Genomic DNA, 19,869 nt, shown 5'->3' on the forward strand with positions numbered 1-19,869 from the left:
ATTAGTAGTACTACATTTTTGTACACCTTCCTCAATTCAGATTTCTAACTTCAGCTAGGTGTTTTGACTAATCCTTATTACACTGATCCAATACACTGAGCTGTTGTTGCAATGATCTGATCATATATGTTTGTAAAACAGCTTGTTAATCCACCTGGTGTGAAACTACAATATGTTGTGAAAATCTCCCCTTTCAAGTCCCTCAAACACTTAAAGGTATTTCAAAACAGACTAACCAAATTCATTCAATTATGTTTGTTGCTTTATTTTTCCATATTGTCCTAAATGGTGCTTTTTGTCTGTTTATCTTATTTAGCTCAAACGTATTCCTCCTCATTGTCTGGAGGGTCTTAGAGGTGTGTATTCTCAGCTGGAAGTTTTCACTTGCTCAAAAGGTGTCAGCTCTCTAGAGGTAAATTATGCACCGACAAGCATTGGCACAGTGACTATAAAGTTAACCACGTTTGCATACAGAATGTAATTGTGTGTGTGTGTGTGTGTGTGTGTGTGTGTTTAATAGGAGCTTCTCTCTCTGTGTGGAGGTGATCTCAGCTCAGCTTTACCCTGGTTAGAACTTCATACCCTTAATTTCAGTTACAATTCCATCTCCCGTCTTGACGAGTCGATAGTAAGAATCTCCTGTTTTAAATTTATGATGGAGTAATAGAAATTGGAATCTACGTGTAACAATTTTCTAAATTGTTTTAGAGTCTGCTAAATGTTCTGAAGTGGCTTGACTTGAGCCACAACAAGATCCAAGATTGTGCAGAATTTTTGAAGGTAGGTTGCTTTTGTTCTTGCTTGGTTTTTTGTTGTTGTTGTTTTTTTGACATGACCAGTACTAGCCAGATTTATTTTTATTTTTTTCACATTTCTTTGTCAATTTTCTTCATGATTTTGAGGGAAAATCTTTGGATGTTTGTGAAAAAAATTACATGTTAATATAAATGGTTCTACACGCTTAGTGGTAACTGAATGCATAATCAAATCATATTTAAAAAAAAAAGGGCTAAATTGGACAAAATAACAATAGTGTGAATTTATTTCTTCCTTTTCTATCTACATGAGTGAAGGGATACTACTGCACACCTAATACAAATTCTCATGCATGCTGTCACAATTAGTGGGCGGTGCCCTGTTGCATGGTTCAGGGGCCCCCTAGATTTGTGGTGTTTTAAATGTGAGAACAGAGTGGATTTATTCATGACTTTTCTGTCTCCACCAAGGCTCTTACTGAACTGGAGCATCTGAATTTAGCCTATAATAACCTCCAGAGAGCACCAGTGCTGGGCGTCAGTGCCCAAACCAAACTCACAACCTTGATCCTTAGAAACAATGAACTGGAAACTATCAATGGCAAGTTTACCATTTTCCTTTTTTCAATTTTTCTATCACTCTTATGTGTTGAATTTATTTAAGCTTTTTAGTCGACACACATGGTGGCTTTTTAAAATTTTTGAAAACAATTTGAAAGAAATTACTTGAAACAAAAATGGAAAAATAAAGAATGTTATCTGAGTGTCAACACATCATTTGACAACACAGTCTGTATTGTATATTGTTTAAAATGGTATTTAACATTCTATTCAATGCATTTGTAACACTATTTAGTATTTAACATCTACAATTTGACAGAGCTCTTGATTGCAAATTACTGTATATTTAATGCAGTCATTTGTGTGCGTTTTTGAATAGTTTAACAAACTGTGAATAAACCGTTTTACTTTACTAAAAAAGGTTATTCTAACCTAAATTCATTTTCATAAATGTAGGGGTGGAGCAGTTGTCATCACTTCAGTCTCTTGATCTGGCTTATAACCTTCTTATGGAGCATTCTCAGTTGGCACCTCTGTCCCTCCTTCATAATCTCAATACAGTAAGATAAACGCACCTTGTCCAAGTGATGCTTAATTTAAACTGCTTGTTTCAATTATAGGAAAGTGATTATCCTCAATCTCAGATTTCAGTCTTAGCATTTTTATGATACAACAGCTACAAATTTGGGCTTGATGAGGATCATAATTACACATTTGAATACTACGTTTTCTAGCTCAGCCAACTGGATCTTACAATCACAATATGAATATTTCCTCTAAAGAATGTGAGAGAGACGATTTTCTTTTGTCTTCTCCTTTATACCACATTGACTGTTTTCTGATCTCATTTCAGTTAACTTTGGAAGGAAACCCTTTGTATTTTCAGAAGACACACAGAGTATCGACTATCCACCACCTCTCTCCACGAGCTGCTTACCAAGGAGTGAGTCTTTCTCTGTTTGCGAACAACTATAAACAGTGCACATCCTCAAAGTTATTATTTTAATTGGTCCTCATGTTAAAGCTTTATTATCCAGTATGATCAGTTTATGTGACTTGGCATCCAAAAATCTGAAGCAGTCTCTGAATTGCTACAATGAATGTTTAAATTAGCAACTATAGTATATCTAAATAAACATCATTGATTATATTAATGTTTACCATAGCAACCACAAGGAGGTGCCAGTGCCCCCCTTTTTTCTGATGTCATTCCTAAAACTAATAGTGAGATGTTGTAGACCTTTCTCGCCCTTCTGCAGATGTTTAGAGTTGTAAGCTGACGTTTTCATGTGTGCTTGCGTTTCAGCTCCAGCTGGATGGAAACCCTCTGTCCCAGTCTGATCTGCTGGTGGGTATCAAATGTTACTTCATGCGCCATCTCCGGTCAGGAGGCAAATCTGCTTTTAATCTACAGTAGAATAGTGCGCAACAAAGTGCTTTACTTCCTCTGACCAAATGGAGTTTTTAAATGGCTCAACAATCAAATGACAGTAAATATTTAACCACGTGATAGCTGACTTAAATATGAAAAAATATTAAATGAGTCACGTTTAACAATGAATCAGAAATATTGAGTCATGTGACAACTAATTTAATAGATGGATAGATAGATATTATATTCCTTTTTATTTAATTTTTAATCTTCCAATGTTATGAGAACCTTTTTAAGAAAGTCTGTATTTTATTATAGTAACACTCAAACAGCTCATAAAAACCAAAGGGTGTAGCAGGTGTGAAAGTAGTAGGCATTCTTAAGTTTTCCCGTCGAAAAACAAAACACATTTATGTCTGTTGGTCAGAGTTGCTTTATAATATATTAACATTGCATTCCAGCTGCACATGTTCTGTACTTTTTCCCACATTAACATAGAAAGGGATTTAGAACAGCTTAATGTCCTTTAATAGCAACAAAGACTTGAAAACAGTTTGCAAGGATGGTAGAATTGTTACAAATTGCTTATTTTTTCAGGATTGTTGGCATCAGCAAAATTCAAGATCTCTTCTGTTAAAATGAAGCAGTTCACATGAAATCCATGTGTTCAGTGGCAAAAGACAGCTAAAGATCCTTAATGATTGTTGTGTTTCAGACTGAGAAGCCCTTCTGAAAAGCAAAACAAATTACTCTCAACACCTTGCAAAAAAAAATTAAATACAGTTTGGTGTCCATGGCATCAGCACTCTCATGACTTAGCAAAAATGAAATGTGGGTGCTTTGTGTGAGAAGTCTTAAATTTGCTGTGTCTTGACATATTCAGGTTTTTGGACTATAAATAAATATAAAAAATTAAAACATAAGTAAATAAATAAATACATGCATATATAATTAAACAAAATAGAACAAATAAATTCTATGAATTCTAGAATTCTATGAACAATTTCAAATTTAGTGTGGTGTGTGTGCATCACTGATTTGTTGACTCCTCCCTCTTTTTGTGACAGGCACCAATGTATCTTGCTGCTAGTAAGATACAATCTTGTTTTTCACCTAATAAATATTGAAGTTGTGTTTGAAGTCAGGGTAAAGTATTTCAAATTTAGGATAAAATTTCTTTCTAATTTTTTCATAGTTAGGCAGCTGGTAAGGAAGTGTTGCTTTCTCCATTTCCCCATGGGTACAGTGTGGGCAGATGCAGCTCTCTTTGGGCAGCCAGTGCTGTGTACCTCGTCATTTGTCTTCTTAATTTACAGTCTTTCACTGTACTCAGATATTCTGCAGTTGTGTAATCTCTGTTTAGGGCCAAATAACATTCAAGTTTACTTTGTTTTTCTGTTGTTTCATTCCAATAGGTTAGATAATTTTCTTTTAGTGTTTTTATAATTTGGCTGGGCCGAATTTTGTGGATGGATGTTTCAGTGTCCTGATGCTGGATGTTGTTAGTCATGTTACTTTGTGTTTGCAGCTTCAGGACCATCTGATTCAGGGGACTTTTTTCAGGGTTCTCTTCATGTTTTTTTTTTTTTTTTTTTCTCTCTCTCTCTCTCTCTCTCTCTCTCTCTGTGTCACATCCCCCTTTTTCTTTTTTTCCCAGCATTTAAACACTGATACAGGCCAAAGAAAACATTCACTTAGGTCAATGATGTGTCACTGACTGCATGTGATTAGTGACATTTGACTTTTGACAATTCCTTTTTTTTTTTTTGTTGTTAAAAAAAACTGGCTGAATCATTTTTTGTCTTGCTTTTCAAATGGCCAGCTTAGACCATGGTTTGGGACATGCTCTCTTAACATAGAAAGCATGGGAAAAAACATCAATCTAACATAAATGGATAAGTTAATATAATGAGATTGTCACTTATTTTGACAATCTCACTAGATATTCAATTCATTGTAATAAACTGTAGTGAAAAATAGAGAAAACTAATATTGTAAATAATGTACAAAAAATGCTAGTAAAAAATAACTACTTTTAATTTCCAAAAATATTTAGCTATGTTGGACAAATAGTGTATCTGTTAACTTGATTACAATACATTTTTATTACAAATGCAGGTACATCTAAAAAAATTAGAATATTGTGAAAAAGCTAATTTTTTTCTTGTAACATTTCAAAAAGTGAAACTTTCATATATTTTAGATCCATTACATGTAAAGTAAAACATTTCAAAAGTTTTTTTGTTTTAATTTTGATGATTAGAACTTACAGCTCATGAAAGTCAAAAATCAGTATCTCAACATATTAGAATATTTATATTTGAGTTTTAATTAATTACTATCCCCACAGTATAAATTCTGGGTATCTCTTGTTCTTTGAAACCACAATAATGGGGAAGACTGCTGACTTGGCAGTGATCCAGAAGACGAACACTGATGCCCTCCACAAAGAGGGTAAGTCACAGAGGGTCATTACTGAAAGATGTGGCTGTTCACAGAGTGCTGTATCAAAGCATATTAAATGCGAAGTTGACTGGAAGGAAGAATTTGGGTAGGAAAAGGTGCACAAGCAACAGGGATGACCGCAAGCTTGAGAATATTGTCAAGCAAAGCTGATTCAAACAGAGAGCTTCAAATTCAAAGCTGATTCAAACAGAGAGCTTCACAAGTAGTGGACTGAAGCTGGAGTCAGTACATCAAGAGTCACCACGCTCAGACGTCTTCAGGAAAAGGAAACACTTCTGAAACAGAAACAACGTCAGAAGCGTCTTATCTGGGCTGTGGAGAAAAAGAACTGGACTGTTGCTCAGTGGTCCAAAGTCCTCTTTTCAGATGAAAGTAAATTTTGCATTTAATTTGGAAATCAAGGTCCCAGAGTCTGGAGGAAGAGTGGAGAGGCACAGAATCCATGTTGCTTGAAGTCCAGTGTGAAGTTTCCACAGTCAGTGATGATTTGAGCTGCCATGTCATCTGCTGGTGTTGGTCCACTGTGTTTTCTGAAGTCCACAGTCAACGCAGCCATCTACCAGGAAATTTTAGATCACTTCATGCTTCTTTTTGCTGACAAGCTTTATGGAGATGCTGATTTCATTTAGCAGGACTTGGCACCTGCCCACACTGCCAAAGGTACCAAAAGCTGGTTCAATGACCATGGTGTTACTGTGATTGATTGGCCAGCAAACTCGCCTGACCTGAACCCCATAGAGAATCTATGGGGTATTGTCAAGAGGAAGATGAGAAGACAACAGACCCAACAATGCAGATGACCTGAAGGGCGCTATCAAATCCACCTGGGCTTCCATTACACCTGAGCAGTGCCACAGGCTGATTGCCTCCATGCCACGCCACATTGATGCAGTAATTCATGCAAAAGGAGGCCCAACCAAGTTTTGAGTGCATAGAAATGAACATACTTTTCAGAAGTTCTGATTTTTCTGTTTAAAATATATATATATATATATATATTTTTTATTGATCTTATGTAATATTCAATTTTTCTGAGAATTTTGGGTTTTCATTATCTGTAAGCCATAATCATCAAAATTTCAAGAAATAAAGGCTTGCAATATTTCACTCTGTGTAATTAATCTATGTAAAATATGGGTTTCACTTTCTGAAATGAGTGACAAAAAATATTGACCTTTTTCACGATATTCAATTTTTTTTAGATGTACCTGTAACCCCCAAGAGAGAGATTCATGGTGGAAAGATGTTAATGAACTCGTTTCATTTTCACACAGTAGTGCTTGGTTTTGGCCAAACTCAACCTTTAACCCTGTCACCCAGGTTAAGAAAAAAAATGTATTTCGATTTATTTGAAATAGTCTTTTTATATATATATTTATTGGTAAAAAATAACAGAATTACACAAATATGTTCTGTGGCTCTTGTGACATTCAATTATTTTATTTTTATTTTTTCACAGATCTTACCTAAACCCAGACAGCTGGTTGGTCAGATGTCCCACACTTCTCAACAAATTTCTATGGCACCTGACCAAGGAGGGCAGGAAGTGTCCAGTGGAGGTGGGGACATGACTGACAGTCTGACTGCAAGCATATCGGGAGTGAGCAGAGTTCGAAAAAGGAAACCCAGAGTAAGTACATGATCTGGCCAAAATATTTTGTGGTACAAAGTTGAACTAAATGAACGTGATTGTTGATGATGCGAAGCCACCATAAACATTTTAGTAAGATCTGATTCATTACATGAATTGTGCAAATTTTTGCCATTTGCAGAACAAGGTAAAGGTGAGGAGAGCTAGTATTTCAGAGCCCAGTGACACAGACCATGAGGTCAGAGTGCAGTCTGCTTTACAAGGTGATAAAAATAGGAGTTAAGTGAGCTTGTGTGTTATTAAGCATATGTGTTATGGTTGTCATGTGAAATGTTTGATTCTCTTCAGATATTGTCCTCCCCCATAAGGAGGACATTGAGAGAATGGACAGTTTTCGAGAGCAGTTAGGAGAGGACTGGCTACGCTACCAGCATCACCTTGATGGTACTCCAGTCAACCCAGCTTTCCCAGTAGTGGACAGTGTAACCATTAAAGTGAATACCAACGGACACTGTACTCCCCCATCCCCCCTGCTTAAACCTAACACATCTCCAACCGGTGTGGAATTGCTCCCCCCTCCGCTGCTGTCCTCTGAACTGAAAGAGGAAGAGGACAAAGAAGAGATGGGGAGCACAGACCTGCAGTCTGAGACAGAGTCCACTTTGCAGTGCACAGGCCCCCCAAACATCGAATCTACTCTTGAGATGAGTCTAGGAAACACTCGGGCTACAACTGAGGCCTACTCTGACCCAAAACCACCACCAGAGGAAGATGATGATGATGGTGATAGGGGAGGTCTGTCTGTTCTATCCTAAGGATACATTGATACTGATAACTATACTTTATGTACTAATATTTTAAGCTGCATTTATTTGATATAAAATACAGTAAAACTGTAATATTGTAAAATATTATTTAAATGAGAAATAACAGTGAAAACAATAAATAGACAATAAAATTTTCTATTTTAAAATACAGTTTATTCCTTTGGCAAAGCTGATTTTTCAGCAGCCATTACTCTAGAATTAAGTGTCACATGATCCTTCAGCAATCATTCTAGTATGCTGATTTGGTGCTTAAGTATTATCACTTTTATTATCAATGTTGAAAACAGTTGCTGCTTAATATTTTTGTGGAAACTGTTAATTTTGTCACGATTCTTTGAAAAATAGAACAGCATTTATTTGAAATGGTTATCTTTTGAAACATGTTTAATGCATCCTTGCTGTATAAAAGCTTTTATTAAAAGAAAAAAAAAAAAAATTATCCAAAACCTCTAAACTGTAGTGTATTCAGCCATATTGTCCTCTTACATAATTGTAGTTTTTTCATTTGTTTTTAGACTGTTGTTTAACTACTCAAACTTGCAAGCTAAACGTTTAAAGTAGTGTCTTCAACTCCACACAAAGTAATGCCAGCAGTGGGACAAAAATGTGTTGGACCAAACACTTGGAATTACTTTAGTTTCTGCAAATATTAGTTTGTGTACTGACAGTGCCAAAAATATTGGCTCTGGTACTCTCCTGAAAAATCGATTGATACATCTCTATTTCTTCATGATTTAAAAGATATTATTTTAATTTTCCTATAACCTGTCTAGTTTGTGTCTAAAACGCATTTTCACTTTTGAACTTTGTTTAACAGTGGACCTGTGCAGACCAATGCTGGTGGGGCTGCTCTTAGAGGATGTGGAGAGAGATCGGAAAAGGGCCTCTAAACCTATTTTCCTACGAGTGCGACAGGGTCACATGTTGGAGGTAGACATGCACCAGGGCTGTGTTAAAACACGAGTGGAACTAGATAGTCTGCAGGATGTCATCGTCACTGAGGCCACCTGCACAGTGGAGGTCAAATGACATATTTTCTGTTCATAAGGATCTATATGATGATTGAGCATATTTGTCTCGGTTTCACACTCTCTTTTGACATTTTTTAGAAGGTGGAGATGACTCACCCAGCCCTGGAGCTTCACTTCCGGTACATTAGTCGTGAAAGACGTAAACGTTGTTACATAATGTTGGATGACAAGCCACAGGAAGCATTACAGGTCAGGAAGATCATTCATCATTAGACAATCAGATATGATCAACTAGAGCTTGGGATATAATCTTAAAATGACAACCGATATTACAAATAGGGTGCACTGATCCACAAATCTTTAGTATAAATTCAATTTCTGATATCAAGAATTAGCATTTCAACTAGTGAAAATTTAATTGTTGATATTAAAAATTAATATCCTGCAAAGTAATAATCTGCTTGCAAAGTTATATAATTGAATAAATCTGAAAATTTGATATCAAGAATTTAACTAAATTTTATTTCTGCTTTTTATGTAAATTTTTGATATATCAAACACATTGTTTTGTGTTTTTACTAGTGGAAATGTCCCTGATATCAAGAATGCTAGAGACAAAGAAGGATTTGCCATCAAGTGCGACATTTGTAGTCTAATGACATCAGGGAAAAATTCTAGTTTCTATTTTGTGGCAGAATTATCAATTATGCTTTTGATGTGACTTTAATCATTATCCTCAGACAGTTTGGGGCAATAGAGGCAGTTTGTGCGCTTATGCACAATAGGCCTTTTTCACACTTCCTCATTCGAAGAGCGAAAGTTTCAAATAGTAGCGTATCAAAAAAAGTTGTAAAATAAAAGAATATTTCCAGCCTGTAGATAATTATTCAAAAATAACTACATCTTAATCTCGAGTTGTATGCTGTGTGATTGAGTGCAACTGAATAGCTTTATACTGTATAAAAAAACGGGAGGTTAATCACAATAAATATATTGCGAGAATAAACAAAATAATATCAAATATAGCTGCAAGCAGCAATTAAGGGGCCAAGCACTAGAGAGGCAATATGAGAAGTTAAGCATGGCATGGAGCATCAGACCAAATGCATTTAATGCAACCATAATAAATGCAATTTTACGATGATTGTAATTGAAATGGCTGAAAAATCATAAATACAACTACTAGTAATATAATACTTTTGACCAACAGGTGGCGCTGTAATACAATCATTTTGGTGTGCTCTGTGTGAGGCTCTGTCACTATGTCAAAGCTTTGCAGAGGTACAGCCTCAGAGTCATTTTGGCACCATGACTAAAATTTGTAGCGGCGCTGTACAAAAACAGTTTCGTCTATAGACACGAAATCTATAACTTTTTGTCAGCACAGTTTAAAGATGATTTGACTCAATTTTGGTGAAAATCGGACCAGCGGTTCAAGGAGGAGCTGAGGAGGAGTTCGAAAAAGGTTGAGGAGGAGTTTGAAAAAGTAGTTGTTCAACATAAATCAAAATGGCAGCTTACTATGGCATAATTGGTATGTTGTCAGCATGAACCAAGGAATATTTTGAGATGAGTTTCATTACAATAGGCTAATGCAGTCAAAAGTTATTAGCGTTTTTTGGAAATTCATAATTGATGGTTAATGAATGGTTTATTACACTTGACCAATAGGTGGCGCTGTTCCCAAATTGATTGGGCGTGGTCAGTTTGAGGTGACAGTGGCACATACAAAGTTTGATGTAAATATGTCAAAGCTTTGCAGAGATACAGCCTCAGATGCAGTTTGGCATCTTTCCAGAAAATTAGTTTGGCTTAAATGAAAACGGTTTCGTAAATCACAAAATCCATATTTTTTTGCCAGCATGGTCTGAAAATTATGTAAAAAAAAGAAAAGAGTAAAATTTGGTGAAAATCGGACTGACGGTTCGAGGAGGAGTTGAGGAGGAGTTCGAAAAAGTGGTTTTCAACATAATTTAAAATGGCGGACTGCAAATTCAGCCAATTATGGCATAATTGGTATCAACGTTCTCAGCATGATCCAAGGACTCGATCAGCATCAGTCTCATTACAATAGGCTAATGTAAACAAAAGTTATTAGCATTTTTAGAAATTTCATTATAAACTTTTGACCACAAGGTGGTGCTGTCCCAAAACTTTTTGAGTACCGTCAGGGCATAATGCCGAAGAACCATACCAAGTTTTGTAACATGTCAGTGCGTTCGTAAAATACAGCATTTTACGACAAAATTCAAAATGGCTGACGCCCAAAATGGCCAACATTGGACAATTGGATATCATTCGACTTCCCATGCTGCACCAAATCTAGACCAGTTCTGTAATTTTTGGCCAAACCATTCAGAAGTTATAAGCATTGTTTTAGTATGGTTTCTGTTTTCAAAACTGATGTGAGACAAGTGTGGTGCTAATCAGCAAGAGGAGGTGTCAATAAAAGGTCCGTACACCATATAACACATTATGTCTACACATTGTTGATACACAGCTGATATCAATAAAAATGATAATGATCATAGGTAAATGCAATGATAATCATAAATAAACACATTAAAGAAGAATAATCATAAACCAGTGCATAATATAAGAATGATCATGAGGAAACAGATAAAAGATAATCATGAATGAATAATACACAAATTCGAGCATACACTAAAACTAAACCCCAAAGCCGAGTAATAGAACAATATACAACCTCAGAACCGTGCCATCATCTTCACTCTTTAAAAGACTGGGGAGCCCGTTTCAGTCACAGTAGAAGACCAACACTTGTCCGAGAATGCCGGGCGACGCGCGCTTATCCCACGGCTAAGCTTCCACTGTTTCTGCAAGAAACCCCCTTTTTTTATACTTCAAAATTATGTGTGGTTTAAGAACAACCCTCCAAGTGAGGCAGAAAACAAACTGACCAGGCTTGCTCCCCCTCCCAATTGGGTGCACTTCGTTTTAATTACAGAAAAATATTGAGTTATTATTTAACAATATCTCTGAGGTTTCATAATCAATGTGGCGTCCGAATTCTGCACCTAGTACTGCTCAAGCGACAACAGTTTCCAACCTTATCTTGAAGGTCAATGCGATAGACTCTCTGTACCTTCCCAAGAGACAGTGATGTTATTTTGTACCAATTACAACCTTGAAAGTATCCCCCTTCAATTCCATTCCCACACTGTTCATCCGTTGAGCGCACAAAAACAACCCATCCTTTACAAGCATAAATATGCATTTTTCATCACAGCACCGAAACAATGCAGGTAACCTATAACAATGCTTGTTATAACCCACACCACGTTTGGTCTCAATATGCCAAACCGTTGCGGAGATATAGCCTCAGATCAATTTTTGCATGCTTTTCGTAGATTTCATTCATCCGTTACTTGAGAACGGTCTGACAAATCGACTTGAATTCCATAACGTTTTGCCAGCATAGTCTGAAGATGATCTGAGCCAATTTTGGTGAAAATCAGACAAACCGTCTATTCAGAGGAAAAAATAATTTTCCTTCTTTGCCATAAACATGAGTGAAATTTTGGACAAGTGGTGGCACTAGGGAGTTTGCATTAGAGACTCCAAATTTGCTATGATGACTGTTCAGACTGTGCTCTATCAGTGGGCAAAATTTCACAACTTCCCCACAAGCGGTTCTATGGGCTGCCATAGACTTCCAGAGCGGAAAAAGAATAATAATAATAATAATAGGAAATCTAACGGATACAATAGGTGCCATCATTCAGTGCTTGACCCCTAAAAATAAATGTAAATCAGCCCGATTCCTCTGGGAGTAATTTGAGCAGCATGCTGCTATCTATTGCTGTCATGACTGTAACAGCGGCAGTGCTGATAATCGTGTCGATCAGATAACTTAATGTTAAACATTAAAATGAAGGATAACGCTTGAATGGTTTTGAGACGTGACCTAAAGATAACGATGAGTTAATAATATTGAGAAGCGGTTCTTCTGCTACAGTTAACAACTCTTTCAGTAGTTTAATGGGTACAGGATCTAATAAACATGTTGTTGGTTTAGATGCACTGATAAGTTTATTTAGCTCTTCCTGTCCTATAGTTGTAAAGCACTGCAGTTTTTCTTTGGGTGCGATGAATGAAGCTGAAATACTAGACGCAGTAGAATTTGATATTGTATTATTACTCAAGGACATTGACAGAGTTGTCTATAAGCCACACTTGCTTTGTGCTTTGGGTCATTGTCCTGTTGGAAGGGGAACCTTCTGCCCAGTCAGACTTTCTGAATGCTCTGGACTGGGTTTTCATTAAGGCTATCTCCTATATTTTGGTGCATTGAGCTTTTTCTTCTTCTCTGACGAGTCCCATGATGTTTGGAATTGAGGTTCATCAGACCAGAGAATATTATTTCTCACAGTCTGAGGGTCCTTTAGCTTGGTTTTTGCTCTGATATGCATTATCAGCTGTTAGATCTTTTATTTAAGACACATATGCCTTTCCAAATCATACCCATTCAATTCAATTTGCCACAGATTAACTTCACTCAAAGTGCAGTAACGTCTACAAGCAATATATGAATGCTCCTGAGCTAAATTTCAACTGTACCAGATAAGTGTATGAATACTTATGCAATGGAATCATTTAAGTTTTACATTCGCAAGGCACTATATACTTGTAAAAGTGTGCCATTTGGTGATCAGTATCAACCTCAAAATTCCTGATCGTTGCACCACTAATTACAGGCTAAGTGATTGGCTTTTTCACAACCTACTGTATGCAACCTGAGTCTTTGCAGTGTTTGAAAAGGTTGCACTTACAACAGGTTTTTTTTGTCTATTTTGACACATTCCCACACAATTTGTTGACTTTTTGATCAATTTAAAGCAGTATGATATTAACTTAATTAAAATCAGAATTCTGACTCCACAGGTATTATTGGAGTTTCTCTCAAGAGTCGTGGAGGAAAACAAGCAGCAGGTGGATGAGGAGAGACCAGAGACAGTTTGGCTACAATGTCTAAAGTGTCAGACTGAGTTCTGCCAGTCAGCCACTGAATCTGACAGCAGCCTGAGTCACCTGGATGAGCTAAGGAATGACCGTAAGCATATGGCCCTAACAATCAAAAAGGTCATTATTTTTCTGTCATGAGCAAGGCCCTGGAAGCATAGGCGGACAAACACTCCTGCCAGAACATTCCAGGGACTGGTACAAACACATGCAACTCTCAACACATGGCAATTACAATCGTTCGCTCTAGCATGACTCTGGTTGCCTCCACCTCCTTGCAATTAAATACAGTATTGTAATATGCCATAATAGTACACTGATTGATTAATATTGGTTATTATCATGGCAGCAGTTTTTGGTCCTGATCTTCTTTTTTTTATATATATCACAGCTTTCAGCACAAGATAAAGTTAATCAGAAAAGATGAATCCGGCTTACCATGTGTGGGCGATTGTCTTGTTGGAGCATGAGAAGCCTTGGATAAAATGTGGCACCAAAGAATTTAATGAATACGGAATATTTGCCAAGCACTGGGTGTGAGAGCTTTTTATCATGGGACCTATTTTCAGCAGAACCCACTTAATAGAGTTTTACTTTTTTTGTTTTTTTTTCTCCACTGTAACATCCTGCAGGCCAATTTCTCCTTAATGAATGGGTTGATACACAGTTCATCCTCCTCCTCTGCAGTGCATGCTGCATAGTTTTAAAACGTGCTTTGACACGCAAACCAGAGGTTCTGGGACATTTGTTCAGCTGCTTTCAGTCTATTTGCTTGGAGTCCTGCAGATCATCTGGGCCAAACACATAGTTGGTTCTGCATGGGGCAGAGATCAATGAGGGTGTTTATTTTAAGAGCATTAACGTCCTTAAAATAAATCTGAAGGGAAGAGTATGTTGAACACTCTGTCCTGTAGTGAGTGTTACCTTGAAAGGCATAGGTGAATGTCTTTTGATTTTCTTTTTTGCTGCCGTTTGAACACTTGAATTGTATTAGATGGTCTTGGATGTCTCAGGATAGGAGCATTTATCTTTATATACCTTTTATTTATTTATTTATTTATTTATTTTTTCAGATTGTACTGTCATCTGCTCAGAGTGCAATAGTGATCATGTAGTTCAGTTGGCTGCCCAATCAGCTCCTTCCACCAGTACACCATTTGAACAGAATGATGCCAGATACTTCACCTTTGATGACCGGGACAACACAGTTCAACTCAAGCACAATGAGGTCTGCGTTTATGCTCTTTTTGTCTTGATATTTCTATGATAGTATAATGTTAATGTTCTCTTTTCACTCACTTAACTTGCTTAATTTCTCTAGACGTTGGTCCAAGGACAGTCTTTACTATCCCATGGCAGCCCTCTCCATTCGACTCAGCATTCAGAGGCCTCCACAGAGGGAGCTACAGCTTACTTCCACACAGCCCATAGCTTCCTGTCTAATTGTTTGACTAATCAAAATGAAACATGGGTTGACCATAGAACCTCTCAACTAATCAACTTTAGCACAAGTGATAGACAAGATAGCTCAGAGGGACTTAAGGAGAAAGTGGCTGACAATTCCTGCAACAACGGCTATCAAAAACATCAAGACCAACAGCCACCAATGTGCACAGAAGGCTCCAAAAATGGTAGGTGTCCACTCTCAGGATGAAGATCAGCAGAGTGGTTAGAAAGGGTGACTATGAGAATTTGATTAAAAAAGAAAAAAAAAACTTAACTGAAAAGGATGGATTCAGACTGTGATTGGAAATGGCAAGAAAAGCTCTGGTTATTGGTTCCAGGCCTGTTTTAGGTTTGCCAGTTAAATAATGTAGCCTTGAAAGTTATTGACCAAACAGAGTGCTTTGTAAACATTACCAAAAGAATAGAATTAGGAAGTTTTTTTTTTTTTTTTTTTTTTTACTAGAGAATGAATCCTAATGTTTGGCAGGCCTTCGTGGCCATAAATCATGTGACCTAATTTTAAAGATATTGATATTGCAGATACCTGTATACTGTTGTAATATCAGTTTGTTTTTTTGGCATAGTAGCTTGTACTTTTTTCCATTGAGGGATTTAAACATAAAGATCATTTTCATTTCAGCTCAGTTTGACCTGCTGTCAGAAACAGTGGACCATCGGCTTCAGCTGTTCCTGGATGTGGAAATGTTTGGGGTAGAAGAGGAGCTTCGCTGCTTTTTAAAGGCATGATAACCTGTATACAATGCCCTCGATAAAATTAACCAGAAATATATAGAGACACACTACCTAGACAAAACCAACATGATAGCTCTTTTATTCATAAAATTAAATTTATGATATTTATTGCTACTATTTTTACTGCCCACTTCCACCATATCATATCAAGTTATTTGGCATGCTGCCTAAAAGTCATCATCTTTACTGTTTGGGAAATTAGTTTTTTTTTGTTTGTGTATTGTTAACTTTCGAAACTGCTGAACAGCTCAGTGTAGTTTCATTATTTTACTTCATTCTGCGTGTTTGAGAAGCTGGAATTAGTTGTATTAATCTGTTCTGGGTTTCACTTGATTTCAGATGTCCATTGTGAAGTTTGGGGATGCAGCGGAGTTCCATTCCCTTATGGTTGTGTCGGACCAGTACATCTACATCTTAGAAATAACCTCACGGTCTGAGTAAGCAACTTGAACTTCTTCAGTTAAATGCAGGCTTTGAAAGAGAAGCTTTCAGCTGGCTATGGGCAGTCCAGAAAAAAGAAACACTGAAACTTTCTGTAGTGTTGTGGGTTTTATGTGTCAGCAGGGTAAACTTACTGGTGCAGTATCTCTAGAATCCACCCATTCAGCATACCTATCATGCATTTTTCATATTATATTTAAGCAATATCACATTAATAAGAATGTTATATTTTCTTATGTCAGCAGACTCACCATAAGTCATATATGGTACTTAAATGGTGAATGGGACCTTTATTTCTGTGGTGCTTTACACAATACAGCTTGTGTCAAATCAACTTCACAAAGATAAAAAGGTAAATAACAGAATCAATTACGGAAACTCAGCTATGTAGAGAGTTAAGTTTCTGCTGTAAAGTAGCTCTGAAGGACAATAGTGTCATTATTTAGCTCAAGTCACTTCAGTGTTGGCTTAGTTAAGATCAATAACAGTGTGAAGTTAATCAATCAGATATAAGCAGTTTTACAAAAATTTATTCAGCTTGAGTCAGTTCAGTGTTGATTGAATTTAGTTCAATACCAGCGTTGATGTTACAAGATATGACTCAGCTGTAAAGCATCTCTACAGAAGACGGTAGTGCCATCCTCCAGCATCACAAGCATCATAATAGTCCACAAGTAATCGACATGATTGTCCATCAGTTAACTTCTTTGAAAGCAAGAACCTGTGTATTTGTAATTTTTTCTTCTAAAAAGACATTTTTAACCTCAAATTATTACAACTTTAGTCCTCTGGCAAAAATAGTCCTTTATCCATAACATTGCTTTCTTTAGTGAAGAAGTCGTTTCCTCTGCATCAGGAGAGAAATATGCACAGATCAAGCATAATTTACAAGCAAAAACAGTTCTAAACTAATTTTTGGGTGGATTTTAATGTGAGAGGACAATAGAGGATGGACTTTTTCACTGAAGGATGCTATATTATGAATTTAAGGTGTAGTTCACCCAAAAATTCAAATTCAAATTTTTGGAGGAACTATCCCTTTAAGGTTTAGCATTTTGGCCAGAAGCAACAGTTTAAAGGTAAAAAACCTTGATGAATTTGTTCCTTACAAACACGTAGCTGCCACTCTGACAGCACCTATTCACTGCAAAGGATCCATTAGTGAGCAAGTGATGTAAATTTCTCCAAATCTGTTCTGATGAAGAAACAAACTCATCTACATCTTGGATGGCCTGATGATGAGTAAATTTTCAGCAAATCTATATTTTTGGGTGAATAGTTGTTGACCTACATCAAACTTTAAAGGAAGTTGCGCGTGTCTGATGGAGGACACAAAGTGTCCTAAAAGTTGAACACATTTTGTCTATGAATTTGCACGTACTGCGCCACTCACCCAACTATGACTTCTGAAGCTGCTCAAAATCCTTCCACACCACATGTAGTTAGGGCCCGAGCACCGATGATGTGAGGACCCTATTGGAATTGCTCTGTTTATTATTATTATTCTTCTTCTCCAAAGTGAATCGCATTTTTGAGGGCCTAAATATGCTCCAAAACTCATGAAACTTTGCACACGGGTCAGAAGTGCGTGTGGCAAAAAGAGTGCACCTCGAGCTACGTTTTACGTACATGCACGAAAATCGGTACACACGTGTAACACACCATTACCTACAAAAAAGTCTCTTGGAACAAAATCCAAAACCCAACAGGAAGTATGTTATTTTTAATTTCCTGTATGATTTTTTAGCAGTTTTTGCAATTTCCAGGCCTCGTACTTTGACTAACTCCTCCTACAGTTTTAATCGGATCGTCTTCAAATTTGCTGCGTGTAATCATAAGTAGAGATCGACCGATATATCGTTTTACCGATATTTTTCCCGATATTTAAGCATTTTTCCATAATCGAATATCGGTTTTGTAATATCGGATTCCCTGATAAACACCGCCATCTTGTGGACGTTTTGAGAATTGCGCGCAGGATCGCAATTGCAGCGCATCTGAGGGGAGGGGAGACAGCAACGGCGTGCAGGTACTTGATTTGCTGTAGTTAGTAAACTATTTAATATTACGGGCATTAATGCACAAATTAGATGTATTACATAGAGCCAAGTTGCATAAACTATATATCAGGCATTTAAGAAATATGATAAATAAGATACTCTGTCAAGCCCTGTCCCCATAAAGATATAACTTTGCATGAATTAAATAACACAGCCATGAATTAGTGCATGTTGGAAATAAAAGCGCTGAATTTAATTCTCTCTCTGTGGTCTATTAGTCTCGTGAAGTCGGAGTCATGTTGATAATCCGTCAAGTCCTCTCCCAATAAAGACGTAACTTTGCATGAATTAAATAACACAGCCATGAATTAGCGCATGTTGGAAATAAAAGCGCTGAATTTAATTCTCTCTCTGTGGTCTATTAGTCTCGTGAATTCGGAGTCATGTTGATAATCCGTCAAGTCCTCTCCCAATAAAGACGTAACTTTGCATGAATTAAATAATACAGCCATGAATGATTGCATGTTGGAAATAAAAGCGCTGAATTTAATGCTCTCTCTGTTGCCTATATGCTCATCATTAGTCTCGTGAAGCCGCTTTCATATTGCAGTTCACTCAGTGGTTGATGCTCAAGAAATGCTCAGCACGGCCACTGCATGTAACTTTTAACAAGATTCACTTTTTTGAAGCACCCTAAATTGTATTAACACTTACTATATAACCATTATTTCGTTTATAAACATCTAAATTAATACAACTCTATGGAAATTCTCTGCAATCGATCGCAGTTTGAGTAGCCTATAGTTCTGTGTAAATGCATAGATAAACCGCGCTGTCAGCAGCATAATTTAGAGCATGCCTGCTGAGAAATGCAATAAAATACAATGCTTGTTATATTCCAATATTCCAGAGAATATTATTCCGTGAATTAACATTATCCAGTGAATTATTCTTCACTCTTTATCCTATTAAACAGCTTATAAACCTACTAAAACTGTAGTTAAAAATGAAGTTGATATGACTCCTGTCCTTTATTTTCTCCATTTGAAAACATTAGACTTTCTATGTTCATTTTGCTTACTGCTAATAGTGTTGCTGCTAAAGCTTTTTATAAATAAAATGTTTTTATTGTTGTAATACGAAGATTAAATGTAACATGACAGGGCTCTAGACTGCGACCAAAATGGTAATTTTTTGCGAGTTAAAATTTGACGTGGTCGCATTTGTACGAGTGCCTGGTCTGCGCTACTCCAAAGCGTCTGCTTCATACAGCGCACGCTGCCAGCCGCAGCACATTATAGCAGGAGTCAGATTTCATTGATCACGTGAAGAGAGGTGCTTTCAGCACGAGCGCTTAGTGGGTAGAGCCTGGTTTATACTCGCCGCGTCAGCACGAGCGCGAAGGTGCGCGTCGCGGATGGAGCGCAACGGAAGGTTTTGTTTTCAAACTAAAGTAAAAGGCCGCTTCTTAAACCAGAGAAGGTGAACATGCTGGTGTTCTTGTAGAAAAAACTAGCAAGTCCTGTCAGCGACAGCCAGTTTAGTTTTACTTTTCATTTTGTTTTCGTTTTGAGAAGCTTGTTATCTTTGCTGTTTACTTCACGTTATGCTATGGAGGCTTTCCTTAATTAAAAAAAAAATATATTAATATTTATTTGCTTCCTCAGAATTTGCTAAACATTCTGTAATATACTCGGTATATA

At 36.9% G+C, this 19,869-nt stretch overlaps 2 protein-coding genes across 3 annotated transcripts in view; one reads left to right on the forward strand and one right to left on the reverse strand.

Moving 5' to 3' along the window:
* Positions 1-11,375, reverse strand: part of LOC306845065 (insulin-like growth factor-binding protein 2-A) — a 36,945-nt gene extending 25,570 nt beyond the window's left edge. Inside the window, exon 1 of the mRNA XM_079377622.1 lies at positions 11,251-11,375. The gene's annotated coding sequence lies outside the window, so the exon portion shown is untranslated. The remainder of the gene's footprint in view (positions 1-11,250) is intronic.
* LOC306845063 (serine/threonine-protein kinase 11-interacting protein-like) overlaps positions 1-19,869 on the forward strand; it is a 46,958-nt gene that overhangs the window by 1,381 nt on the left and 25,708 nt on the right. For both annotated transcript variants that reach the window (XM_079377616.1, XM_079377617.1), the window contains exons 4-21: positions 142-216; positions 317-412; positions 521-628; positions 709-780; positions 1,227-1,356; positions 1,773-1,876; positions 2,170-2,259; positions 2,623-2,664; positions 6,614-6,784; positions 6,927-7,008; positions 7,094-7,540; positions 8,390-8,592; positions 8,682-8,792; positions 13,449-13,617; positions 14,600-14,754; positions 14,848-15,157; positions 15,613-15,713; positions 16,065-16,162. In XM_079377616.1, the coding sequence (XP_079233742.1) occupies positions 142-216; positions 317-412; positions 521-628; positions 709-780; positions 1,227-1,356; positions 1,773-1,876; positions 2,170-2,259; positions 2,623-2,664; positions 6,614-6,784; positions 6,927-7,008; positions 7,094-7,540; positions 8,390-8,592; positions 8,682-8,792; positions 13,449-13,617; positions 14,600-14,754; positions 14,848-15,157; positions 15,613-15,713; positions 16,065-16,162 (2,564 nt within the window). The remainder of the gene's footprint in view (positions 1-141; positions 217-316; positions 413-520; positions 629-708; positions 781-1,226; positions 1,357-1,772; positions 1,877-2,169; positions 2,260-2,622; positions 2,665-6,613; positions 6,785-6,926; positions 7,009-7,093; positions 7,541-8,389; positions 8,593-8,681; positions 8,793-13,448; positions 13,618-14,599; positions 14,755-14,847; positions 15,158-15,612; positions 15,714-16,064; positions 16,163-19,869) is intronic.

Source organism: Barbus barbus, assembly GCF_936440315.1.
Source record: "Barbus barbus genome assembly, chromosome: 25".
NCBI lineage: Eukaryota > Metazoa > Chordata > Actinopteri > Cypriniformes > Cyprinidae > Barbus > Barbus barbus.